Genomic DNA, 13,387 nt, shown 5'->3' with positions numbered 1-13,387 from the left:
CACACAGACCAGCGAACATGACAAAAAACATACACTTTTGAGTGAAATACAAGTTATTTCTTTTAGCATGTAACAAGTCAGACGGGCAGTGTGCGGCAGTGGAGTTGTTTAAAGGCACGTCTGTGGTTGTTCAGGAAAGGCTCTTTTGTCTTGTTGGCCCAGAAAGACTCTTGACGCGGCCAAAACAAGAGTGTCTGATCACAGCCGTCCATTACAAGAGTCCATGAGGGATTCATCAATGAGATCAGATGTTGGCAAATGGCTTTCACAAAAAGAGTTTTGGTCAATATGTTTTGGCCTCATGTTATCATGAAAGCATGCGTGTTATGGTTATGGATCATTTTGTAACCTGTACACTTTCAAGTCATTTGCACAGAGGAGTGTGTTAGATGTATTTGGAAATAGCATTCAGGAACATATTCAAATCCTAGTCATTAAAAACAAAACCTATAAAAAGAAAACCAACATTGAGGATAGTTTACAAGATATGCTTTTGAAAATCAGCAGGTTAGAACGTATTGGAAGAGCATGCATTCATTATCTCTCTCTTCTTTCTGAAGTTGATACTCCTTCATATCCTGTTCTTCTCCTCCAATCATAACCGGATTTCTGTCTTTATGACAGCGACCAGACTGAAAGAGAAATAAAGAGCAGGGTTCGAATTAGTTTAAAATGAACATACTTTCATTAAACTACTATGTATTTAATAATCAAATAAATTCTTCAAACTCTTAAATCGCAGGGCCGGCATCTCTTGATCAATCTCTCATTTTGTACAACTGCCGCCCATGTAAGGGAGTTAAAGAGGCTGTGAACACTTTGATACTTACTGATAATGATGACAATAATGATCAAAACCACAGCTATCAAAATGGCCCACATCTGTAAAGACAACAAACAAATACACTTTGTCATATGATGCTTTAAGTTCAAATGTTATCCATTTTTCAGATTAATCTTCTTGATAGGGATAGCATTTTATTTCATCTTGATTTTTCACAACTTGTGTGCTTGTCCTGGGTGAGTTGAAGTGAACTGTGGCGCTATAGAGTTTCAATAAAGTGAAGTCGTACACAGAGACAAACGGCCAAGTCAAGATTTTCCTTTAATAACGTTAAATTTCCGTTTGTTTCTCACCAAACCCTATTGCATACACGCACAACACTTGGAATACAGCACATGTTGCATGGGACTACTCTGTGATACTTTTGCGCCTTTTTATATTTTTGGTATAGAAATATTTTTCTTGTTTTTTTAAATGTAAATGCAATGACCTTTAGCCAATTCAATAGGCTTAAAATGTCTTATTTTTAAACACTACTCTGTGATACTTTTGCGCCTTTTTATATTTTTGGTATAGAAATATTTTTCTTGTTTTTTAAATGTAAATGCAATGACCTTTAGCCAATTCAATAGGCTTAAAATGTCTTATTTTTAAACGTATTTCTTAATATGACCTTTTGTAAGCACAAAAACTAATCTCAATGTATTTTAACAATAAGATATGAAATGATCAGTTGCATAATAATGTCTTTGTTTTTGCATATGAGCTTATTGGAAACTAAGGAAATGTTATATTAGAGAGTTATATTATAGTTAAATGTTATACTTATATTACAGATGCACAAAGAACAAAAAATAAATAAATAGGGACCAAATTTTCTGGAAAATACCCAATCATCTCTGAAGCCTTCATATTTAAAGAATGGATTTAAACTAAATGAGATATGAGAAAAATGATATGGTCTCTCGTGTGCATCTTTGTCTTACCTTGCAGTTCTTCCACCAGTATTTCCTCTTGAGTTTGGCAGCGCTGGTCTCAAACTGGGAAGCACCGGCCTGCAGGGCATCGGCACGATCGTCCAAATCGGACAGCTTCTGGTCTCGTTCCAGGACCTTATCGACATTCACTCTCATGATGTCCACCACCTAGAGGAACGAGAGGATTCCCGTAACAGGATTCTTTGAAAAACTAGGAACAGTGTTGCTAAGTGCTGGAAAAGTAATCAAGGTGAAGGAATCGTGCCATGCGTGTAAACAAACAGCTGTTTGAACACCAGTGCAGGTCTATTAATCGGTTTAAATATGTGAGACTTTTGGCAGGATGGCTGGAGACTTCTTAAAACCAGACGGGCAGCAGGAACATGTAATTTAATGGTCAGCATTTTAAACTAACAGCACTGAGAGAAACACAGCATCACAACCTGATAGAACACGTTTCCAGCAACAGTTGTCTGTTCGCACTGCAAGCAAAAATGCTACGGGACAACAAAATCACAGCAAATCTGACCATATTTGATATAAAGTAGGATAGAGTAGATAGACTTTGGACCAATGAGATTTCATAGAACTAGGGCTGCCACTAACGACCATTTTTATTTCGATTAATCTATCGACTAATTTATCGATTAATCTAAACGATTAATTTCCCCACAAAAAATCAACAATTTTACTTAAGAATAGTTTATTAAACTATATTTTATTAAACCAAATTAAATCCAAATTTCTATGAAATCCTTTTTTTTTTTTAAGCAAAAGTAAAGTGCAACAGAGTGCAAGAAGCAAGTGTCCATCTCATAGTCCAAATCACTGAAATCAAAGTTCAGTATTATAGTGTAAGAATGACAACATATCCACGTGTTCTAGTCTACTAATAATAAAATTATAACCAAAAGACACTTTTTAAAGGAGTATTTACCAGAATTTATTTAGGAGAAAATGTAAATGTGCAGTATTTTTTGAAATATCAATTAATTTGAGATGCTTTTGATTATTAAAATTTAATGGAACCATTAAAATGGAATCCAGAAAATAATGGAAAACTGCATTTGGTAAAGATAAAACTGTAAAACTCAATTAATTAGACAGGCTTTTTGATTAAACTACTGTGAACGCAGCCGCTGAGTGACGCATGTACTTAACCTACACACATGTAAATAATTAAAGCGCATATACTGTATTTTGCTGGTTAGTCGATGCGAGCAAAATGAAGTCGAGGATTTTTAAAAATCAAATAGTGAGCCCTACATAGAACTACCTACTTACCTAAGACAAATGTTCTGTTGCTGGTAAAAACAACAAAAAGTGAATACAAAATACACTTATATACTTTGAGGAAAGATTTGTCCACCTTGGTCAAGGCTAGATAAACATTTTCTTAGGATTATCCAACATTTAGGAAACCAGTCTGTGCCAGAGTTATTATAGTTTGGTCTATAAACACATCCAGCATCTGCAGCTTTGTGACTGTTAGTCCTGTCAGCTTATACATTAGATAGATAGATAGATAGATAGATAGATAAAGTTTTGCATGTCCATGGGTCAATATATAAACTCTTCTTGACTTCATGAGAATCAATTAGTTTTCCTACTGGGATGAATTTAATGCATTTTTTTTCAGACTAAATTAGCGGTAACACTTCGAGCTACTCAAAATGGAGTAAAAGATTTGTTTTGAGTTAATGTATTTCTGATTAAATGTTTATCAAAAACATAAGCCCTAGAGAATAACATCATATCCTGTTGCTTATATTCGATGTGATCAATCCTTACGTCTTCAGCAGATGTGTTAAGTAATGGAAAGCATGAAAAATCCCGTTATAATAGAATTACATAAAGTCAATGGCAACAGCACACAAACATAGCCTCCTCATATATGCTCTAGTGCTCCACAAACCCTGTTGCAGGATGATGTAGCACCGCCCCTTTAAGAGAGAACCGTGTGGGGGGAGCCAGCGTGTGCAGATCCATGTTTCACTTGCATAACCATAGTGACGGGGCGTTACATAACCGGCCGGCAGCCTATGAGCTCACGCCAGACTGAACGGAAGACGTCTGACGGAAGAGGTCAACGGGTGTACAGTGCGCAGAGACCTACATATGTCCTGGTATAAATTTCCTTGAACAGAAATCATGAATATGACCGCGGTGAACTACAGAAGAGATATGGAAAAACTGCTGACGGATTATGCTGCATACTTTAGGGAGGAGTCGCACAGAAAGAAAAGAGAGACAGAGAGAGTGAAAGAGAAAGTAGCACCTTCTGTAACATATGCAATTTAAATGCCATAGAATTTACCTTAAATCAAATGTTGAAATGTAATATATGTATGTATACATATATACACAAACACTACCAGTTTGGGTTGGTAGGATTTTACTTTTATGTTTTTGAAAGAAGTCTCTTGTGCTCACCAAGGCTGCATTTATTTGATTAAAAATATATTGGATGGAGATTTACTACTAATCACAGAAACGGCTTTACTGACGAGATGCTTATGACAATCGCATGCAATTTATCGTGCAGACCTACATAAGGGTCAATTTTTTAAAATTGAGATGTATATATACACATGAATAAATAAGCTTTCCATTGATGTATGGTTTGTTAGGATAGGACAATATTTGGCTGAGATCCAACCATTTGAAAATCTGGAATCTGAGGGTTAAAAAAAAAACAAATATTGAGAAAATCACCTATAAAGTTATCGAAATGAAGTTCTTAGCAATGCATATTACTAATTAAATTAAGTTTTAAAATTTACAAAATATCTTCATGGAACATGATCTTTACTTAATATACTAATGATTTTTGGCATAAAAGAAAAATTGATTATTTTTACCCACACAATGTATTGTTGGCTTTTGCTACAAATATACCTGTGCTTAGGGATGCACGATATATCGGCCGCCATATCGGTATCAGCCAATAAATGTGAATTTTTTCTGTTATCATTATTTTTACCCACACAATGTATTGTTGGCTTTTGCTACAAATATACCTGTGCTTAGGGATGCACGATATATCGGCCGCCATATCGGTATCAGCCAATAAATGTGAATTTTTTCTGTTATCAGTATCGGCCCGATAAGAAAATTTGGCCGATATATTAAAGCCGATAAATAATGCATTATTTCCTTCAGAGACAATTCAGATGCGCGCTGTTCACCATGATGGTTTTGAAATACTTGAAATATGATTGGAATCACTTCGAAAAGGACAATACACTTATGTGCAACATGTGCAGGGCAAGTCGGTCATAAAGGCTACATAAAATTATTATGTGAACATTACTGTAAATAATGTTGTGGAATCTTTGTGCGCCCATCCACAACGGAGCTACACCTCCATGACATTTAAGTTTACTTGTGCATTTGCAGCCTTTTGTGCAATTGTACGTTGTAATATTGTGTTTATTTGATGTATATCTGATTTATCTCATATATATAATGTGTTTGGTTAAGTTAAAAGAGCGCTTCAGTTTATCGTGTTCTTTCATCTCTTTAGCTTCAGTGCGCAGCTTGAACAGCAATGCTGCTATTTAAAACAGTGGTATTAATTTGTTACTTTTTCAAAATCATTGATGCATTATTAATAATAACCACCACTTTTATTTTTCTCTTATTATTTTCATCAACAATATGGTTTAGTAATTAAAATCATTTCATTATTGTCCGTACAGAGGCTATTCCGTTTTATTGATCCATGGCTCATGCATTTTGATTCTTTACACGTGTAATGATGTCCAGTGACTTATTTGCATTACGTATGCATTATTTTATTTATTTGTAAGACTTTATGACAAAATTTGGTAATGGGAGAGGGTAAAATTATTTTCAAAACAAACACTGTTCAAACTAGGCTGCTTATGTTGAAGTGTTTGGGATGTGGCTTTTAATGATGAGACCTTTTTTGTAATCAGGCTCTCTTGTAATTTATCGGCCAACATATCGGTTATCGGCTTTCAAATATAAAGAATTATCGGGTTATTGGTATCGGCCAAAATTTTCATATCGGTACCTGTGCTACTTATGACTGGTTTTGTGCTCCAGGGTCATATATCATTATAGCTTTACAGTGATAATATCATGTCATGTCTGCAACGGTCTAAAAGCTCATTTAAATATTCAATGAGCACATTAGTCACTGTACATCTTGTAACTGTCATCAGTTGTCCTATGATTATGTAACTGTTCACATCACAAAGGAACCATCCCTGAGAAGATCGCATCACACTGATAGACGGAAGTCAAGTCGACTATTTACGGCCATCCATCCAAGAACACTGGGAAATGGTGTCAGGTGTGTCCTCTTACCTCATCCACCTGTGCCTGCGTCTGCTGCAGCCTGTGGTTACTCCCAGACATCCCAGCAGAACCAGAGCCATCTGCACTCGGGGCGGACCTATGACACAGAGAGAAAACCGTATTACATTTCACATTTTATTGAAAAAAAAAAAGACATCAGGTTAGCTGGAATAGTCCTGGCAAACAAAAGAAAGACTTGAGCAGCCAGTATTTAATTTTTTAAGTGAAGAAGGTATAGCATAACATACTCTTTACTTGCTGCTAATGTGATTTGGGCTGTGTATTGTAAGATGATTTAGTCACAAAGCATCTGTTAAGCACATAAACGTCCTGTTATGTCATTCTAATAGAAATCTAGTGTGGCAAACAGCATTTGATATTGTACTGCCACCTAGTGGCACAGTGACTGCACTTTTAAATAAGGTTTCAAAAGGGAGGCCACAGCATGACTGCCATAGAACCAGTTTTGGTTTCCTTCAGTGAACAGTTCTTAAAATCTTTAGTGAAAGAGCCTTTTTCCTCTATATAGAACCTTTTGGAATAGATATGTTCTATGGATATTAAAGGTTCTTTATAGGACCACAGAGGCCAATAAGGAACCTTTATTTTTTAAAAGTATGCATTTGCACAAGACACGTAAACAAACATGAAGTGCTCTTTTCAACAAACACTTATGAAAGAGGAAGTACAGGTAAGACCACAAAGTGGTGTGAAAAAACACCAGAAAAGAAAACAGAAGGTATAACATTCAACAAAATCAAACTGTAAACATCTAAAAACACACTGTGAACAAGTTTATAATGAAAGCCTATTGAAACCGTCATATATATGCAAACAGCATAAACAGATTTCCACTGACTTTGGCTTGATTCTGATTTACAGCGGCCCAAAAAGTATTTGCACATTTAAGACTGAAAATAATTGCATTAGATATCAAAATCTCTCATCACAATGTTGCACAATTAACTGAGCCATTTTTGCTTAATGACTTTTAATCTGGTGTCAACGTGTCTGTCGAGTTTATTTCAGATTACATTAGTAAAAGAAAATCACAATCATGTGAAAGGCCTCGAGCCAGACTTCGCTCCCGTCTAATGCTGTGGATAAAATTTTAAACCTTCTTAGAATAAAGACAGTAAGAGAGAACCACCAGGAGCAAAGACAAACACACACATTACACAACCAGACGGGGAAGGTTCCATAAACCTTCAGATCATGTGATCGAGGCAGAAATCTCACTGCTCAAATCCCCCAGCAGTATGACACAATACATGCTTTTCTAAATGAATATTACACAAATCCCACCTCCATTTATTAAGGTGTAAAACAGACACTTCATCACAAACTGACACTTTATTTTTAAATAACAGAAAAATCTATTTAAAAAAAAAAAAGTACTCTCCCTCAGACCATCCAAGATTTAGATGAGTTTGTTTCTTCATGGGAACAGATTTGGGGAAATTTAGCATTACATCACTTGCTCACCAATGGATCCTCTGCAGTGAATGGGTGCCATCAGAATGAGTGTCCAAACAGCTGATAAAAACATCACAATAATCCACAAGTAGGCTAATCCACACTCCAGTCCGTTAGATTAATGTTTTGTGAAGTGAAAAACTGCTTGTTTTTTTTTAATTCATCAAGACATTTTAACTTTAAGCTCTCGGTTCTGGCCAAAATGCTAGTCCATAATTCATAATCAAGAAATAAAGGCTTGAAATATTTCACTCTATGTGTAATGAATCTATATAATATATGGGTTTCACTTTCTGAAATGAGTGACAAAAAATATTGACCCTTTTCATGATATTATAATTTTTTTAGATGTACCTGTAGACGCTGCAGCTCTGTATTTTTTCAGCATCACAGACAGAAGGTCAGTATCAGTACGTAAACAAACGGCTGTCAGTGGAATAGATGATGTCCTTTTTTGATGAGAGTTTATCAGTCTCTTAAGAGGTGTAGCATAACCTATATACACAGCACAATTTCCACTTGTTAATTGCAACATGACAAAGATGAAGAGGTGTTCAACCTCTGAATGACTGTTTACATCTGTGCACTGATCTGTATGTGATTCAGAAAGGGACAGAAACACAAAACGTTCAATATAAGGTCACAAATGTCTCAAAACATATGCGTTTCCTCACTAGTACCATAGAAGGTGTATAGTTTATAACTAATATTCATTAAACCAATAACACCATCATAAAGCAATGCTTAATATGCATTTAATATGAACATATAACATTCAATCAAAGTACATTATTTATCTATTAAGCATCATATAAAATTGTTTTTAGCTGATTAGAGCTAAAATGTTTAAATTACGTGGGGAAGGAAATTATTCTCATGTAAACATCCTAACCAACAGGTTAAAACATATTTGACTAAATATGAATATTGTTCTTATAATTATTATACACGTAGGCCTATATAAAGTTACTGTTTATATTTGCAGTTCATCGTATGTCACCAAAAATACCAGTCTATAACCTTATTTAAATTAAATTATATGAAATGATCTTCAGTTAGGCAAATTTAACGTTAACTGTTTATTTTATTAATCGTTTTAAGTTTTCGCCGCAACTTTGCTATCGGCACATAATATTCGCATTCCAGTCATAACAGACAATAAGTGTACTAATGCAAGCCACATCTATTATTATTATTACTATGGCAAAATGTCTATAGTTCGAGTATGTTTCGAGTTTCAACTTCCCACAAACTTTGTTATCAGTCAGAAACAAACTGTTAGCCATTAGCATATAGCGGTTATAGAAACACACCCAAACTCTTTAAAACTCTCGAATTAACGATAAACTTAACTGACAGCGTAATATCCACTAATCCCAACTAGAATGGGCTGGAATTAAAGATCGAAAATGAATAAAAGTCGAGATCAAGCCAGGAAACTAACGCTAAGCTAACTTGTTGCTTTAGCCGCATTCACACCCATTAGCACAACACAAACTTTACAAACACACTCGGTAGGACTGATATTCACCGATATTCAGGAACATATATAAAACACGATACAACACATGGGTGTATGAAATCATTGAGTTTGTGTGAGTGATGGTTGTGTAGTTTTACTTACATGCTCGATAGTTGAGTTGATGTGTGATTTGTGAAGGCCCCGCTGATACTAAATGCTGCTATTGTGAGTGCGCACAGAGGGAGGGGACTTCAGACACAGTGACTTTTCATATTAGTATTTGCATTAAATACTCATGAATATATAAATGGATATTCAGATAAAAACTATAATATTTTGGATACTATATTGCTAGTTTCTAGTTTTCTATAAAATAATAAATTAATATAAAAAAATATGTAAATAAAGGCTTATATTTAACAAAAAGAATTAAAACGATTATAATTATATAAATATAAAATATAAATGTAATTATAATACAATAGAATGTTCAGAACATTCTATAATAGAATGTTTCTGTAATGTTATAAATATAGAATTTATAATGGTAAACTTTTTTTTTTTTTTTATCTTGTCAGTAATGAGAAAGGAACTGAGATTGTTTGTTTTTTATGAACTTTCAGAGCAGAGGGAGTTCAGAAATTATATTATGGAAAGAAAAACAGAAAGTTGCAGAGAACAGGAACAACAAGAGCACCATTTCGTTTAAGATTTTATTTTACAGCAGAAATTATATAAAGCATTCAGAAAACATTTTCCATATTTTAAGGGCAATTCAAAATATTTTGCATGGCTTCAGCAGCTGAATATTTATTTATTTATTTTTTTTAAACATATCCAACAATTCAGTGATGCTCTCACATGCACAGTTACAAAACAAAAATAATAATAATAATAAAAATATATCTAAGTAAATAAATAAAACTCACAAGAAGGACAGAAAGAGGGAGACGGCCGAGAAAGCAGCACATGAGGCAAAACTCATCAGAGGAGGAAAGGAGGAGGAAGATACGAGGAGCACAAAGCAGGTATGAAGGAGAAAGAGAGCGAGAGAGAGAGAGAGAGAGAGAGAGAGAGAGAGAGAGGGGAAAACAGAGGTCTAATACTAGCTTCACATGCAGAGTGTTGAAAGCCCACTGCCTTGTAAGAAATATGGGCTCATATTTTATCTTTTTTTTCTATTCTTCATTTTAAAATGATGAAAACGTGCATTAGGGCTGGGAAATATGAAATCAATGTCAACAGACCACTGAACACCTCTCTCTGTGTACCTGTAATTGCATAAGAGGAAGTGAACTAAGCATGTCCCAATGTTTTTTCTTTCTTTCTATTTTTATTATTTTTTTTATGTTTGACTTATCCATATTCTTTCAACCTAAAGAGCTTGCCTAAAACAAAGTGTTTATTGCTGTGTACTTGTAAGTGAAAAGCTTATAATCGAGTGGTTTTTCAGTTCTGTTTAAGCCTAACCTGCAGTTCCGGAGTTCCAAAGAGAGGATTTAGGACATCGTACAAACTTCCAACTGCACCAGTATTGTTTTCCCTCGTTTTGCTGTAACCTTCATTGTGGTCTCATGTGGTCATCCGTCGAGATAAAGCACACACACAGACGCGCTTACAACGTACCAGGGCTTGGAGAGGGAATTCAACTCGGATTATGAGCTGTACAAAGTGCATATTTCTCTTATCTGACACAAAAATACGCAAAGCATGATCCGGATGCACGTATGCTGAGCTGTTTCATAAGAGGACGGGATCTCCCACCTTATTCTGAAGGTATTTGGCGCTGAGGTATACTTATGCATTCCCAATCCCATGGGGATATGGCAATACTAAACGAGCAGTGATACCTTCACGAACAATGATGCCTGCTCAGTTTTGGAAAAATGGTCTAAAAACTCTACAAACATACAGTCTATCCTGTTACCCGAGTGGCGGTCTGTCTCTGAAAGCAGTGGTTTTGTAACAAAGCGAACGTACATATGGAATTACATATTCCCAGTGGTTTCTCCTGTTGATTCTGAGCTGAACCTGGAGACTTAACCTAACCTAATCTAGTCTCCATGCTAAACACCATCTCCCTGTTTTAGCACCCTGAGTAAAACTACAAAAGGGAGGCAGATTTTTCCCGTGCTTAAGATGAATGACCCAAACTGAGATACATATACCTGGTGATCCATAAACAGCTTTTCCTGGTGAATACTGAGGACTTTCGCTTATGATTTCCTGAAGTTTCAAGTCGGACGGATGGAAAGGGTGGCCACCTTCGCTTGGAGTTGTGCTCGGACTTGAAACTGATAACCGGATGGAGATATTACATAATGCGCCAACTACACTGAGCGTGTCCTACTTTCCTGGCCCAGTTTAGATCCGACATGGAAAAAGAGAAAGAAAAGTACACAAAATGAAAGAAATAATGAAAGCATGCATAGTACGTTACTGGGTCACTCGAAGTCGCTTTTTGTAGACATAATCAGAATGAGTGGGGGACAAAAAACCCAAAACAAAAGGTGCCTTCTTCACACTCTGTGTCCGTGTTTCAGGAGTGAAAAGGGTGTGAGAGGAGGAAACAGACCTGGGCTTCTGTTTGGACAGTAAAACCAGCCTTAAGCGTTGCATACCGTTAAAAAAAGAGCAACGGGTTCATATGGACTTCTTTAGGAACAACACACTCCTGATATCGGTTGAATGTTTTAGGCACTTTCTATAATAATACTGATACTTAGTCTCTGAGATCATGAGAAAACATTTAACTTCTAAAACAATGGATCTACATGTGGGGAATAGAAATAAAACTACATAGCTAATAATTCAGCAGATAAGCACCACATTCTTTCCTCGCCCTTCCTTTCTTTAACAAGCAAAATGTGCTGGTGTAAGCACGTCATCTGAAATCGCTGGAAGTTTTTGGAAGTTCAGGGGGTCAGTTAGTCTCAAATTTCTTTCAGAGACATTTGTGAAAGACGCTTATTTCCATATAGCTGGCACGAGCGTAAACGAAAAACAAAACGTACAACAGAAATCAATATGATTCGGTGTGACTCAACCATGGGGTTTGGAAAGTTGGTAGCAGCCCCCCAAGAAATGAAGAAACAATCAAAAATAAAGCTATGAACATGGCAGTCGTCGATTCTGATGAGAGTCGAAACATATGTGTTTTGAGCTACATTCACAGTATGTATCCATGACCGTTTTCGTGGCCTCTCAGTGTTTGATTCTAGCATGTAAGCACGTGTATGGGAATCGCCTGCTGGAAATAACCATTCACAACCCTCACGTCAACATCATTTTTAATTACATGACCTACGTTTAACCTCCTGACTCCATCGAATACCATTGTTCATGTTGAGTTCAATACGATAAAATGTGAGTACACTTTCTAGTTATGTTATACAAGACAAAACCGTGGAGACATTTCATCCCCTGTATCGTAGAAACCTCAGCTGTAACTGTTGGGTGTGTGAGTGAAGTTTGGTCATTCAATACTATAGTTCTTCCAATACTTCTCAAAGGAATAGCTTATTTAAGTCCTGTAGCATTCACATGACTGGTCACCATCGGTTAAAACGAAGCAAAACAAAATGCTATTTTATTTCCGCTAACCCTGAAAAAGAAAGATCCTGTTGTGTCTGATGCATTCGTTTGGCTCTTCCGCTAAATCTACGGTTTCATCGTGAATCATGTCATGCTTCAGAGAATGTTCTGTGATAGAACATTTTCCACAAAGTCTTACAGTGAAGTTGTTCAAATCGTATTACAGATCATTGCCACTACATTTTATCTTTACATTATGTTCAATGTCTTAAAGTTTCATGCACATGGCTCCTTCTTCGCAACCAGTATTTACAATATTTACAAACCGTACATCTTGGGCGTTCAAAGAAAACTATACAATATATTTTTTGTTTGTCTCTTAATGTGTTATAATCCAATTTATGAATAAAATACTATATATTCTTAAATACAATCCTCTTCGGAAAAGGTTTCTGGCTATCAATGTTCCTTCACCCATCTTCATATGTACAGGGACCACTTAAATAGTCAAAAATATGGATTTTTTTTTTTTTGAAGCTTCTGTATAGGGACCCTTCAAAAAGTCAAGAAGTCAAGGCAATGTTCAGTGAAACTCCACGGGAAAGCTTGTGGCGGCTTTCTGGAGCTCTTCGAAATCAACCAACAGTAACAATGAAGAAACGTATCACAACACACACGCACACACACAAAAATGGAAGATAACCTTTGCAAATCTACGTTTGGCGCTGTGGCACAATGGATAGTACAGTTCACATTAAAAAAGGTCCATTTTTAAAACAAAGAGTTTTTTAAAACCTTCACACAATAATAAAAAAATGCAATAATGCT

General features: G+C 35.8%; 1 protein-coding gene across 1 annotated transcript; it reads right to left on the bottom strand.

The window, feature by feature from the left end:
* Positions 1-286: 286 nt before the first annotated feature.
* LOC107756643 (vesicle-associated membrane protein 3-like) lies at positions 287-9,264 on the bottom strand. Its single transcript, XM_016573836.1, has 5 exons — positions 9,188-9,264; positions 6,097-6,184; positions 1,771-1,929; positions 831-882; positions 287-632 (listed from the first exon to the last, which is right to left on the bottom strand). Coding segments are annotated over exons 1-5 (318 nt in total). The 5' UTR covers positions 9,190-9,264; the 3' UTR covers positions 287-615.
* Positions 9,265-13,387: the final 4,123 nt, after the last annotated feature.

This window comes from Sinocyclocheilus rhinocerous, unplaced genomic scaffold, assembly GCF_001515625.1.
Source record: "Sinocyclocheilus rhinocerous isolate Xijiao unplaced genomic scaffold, SAMN03320098_v1.1 scaffold532, whole genome shotgun sequence".
Classification (NCBI taxonomy): domain Eukaryota; kingdom Metazoa; phylum Chordata; class Actinopteri; order Cypriniformes; family Cyprinidae; genus Sinocyclocheilus; species Sinocyclocheilus rhinocerous.
The sequence above is the reverse complement of the archived record's forward strand: the minus strand, read 5'-3'. Positions and strand labels throughout refer to the sequence as shown.

Bases quoted from the DNA above. Each gene is read 5' to 3' on its own strand.
- LOC107756643 (XM_016573836.1), bottom strand. The intron at 1,930-6,096 runs GTAAGAGGACAC...TCGTTCCTCTAG, and splicing joins CGCAGGCACAGGTGGATGAG to GTGGTGGACATCATGAGAGT. The intron at 883-1,770 runs GTAAGACAAAGA...TTGTCTTTACAG, and splicing joins ACTGGTGGAAGAACTGCAAG to ATGTGGGCCATTTTGATAGC.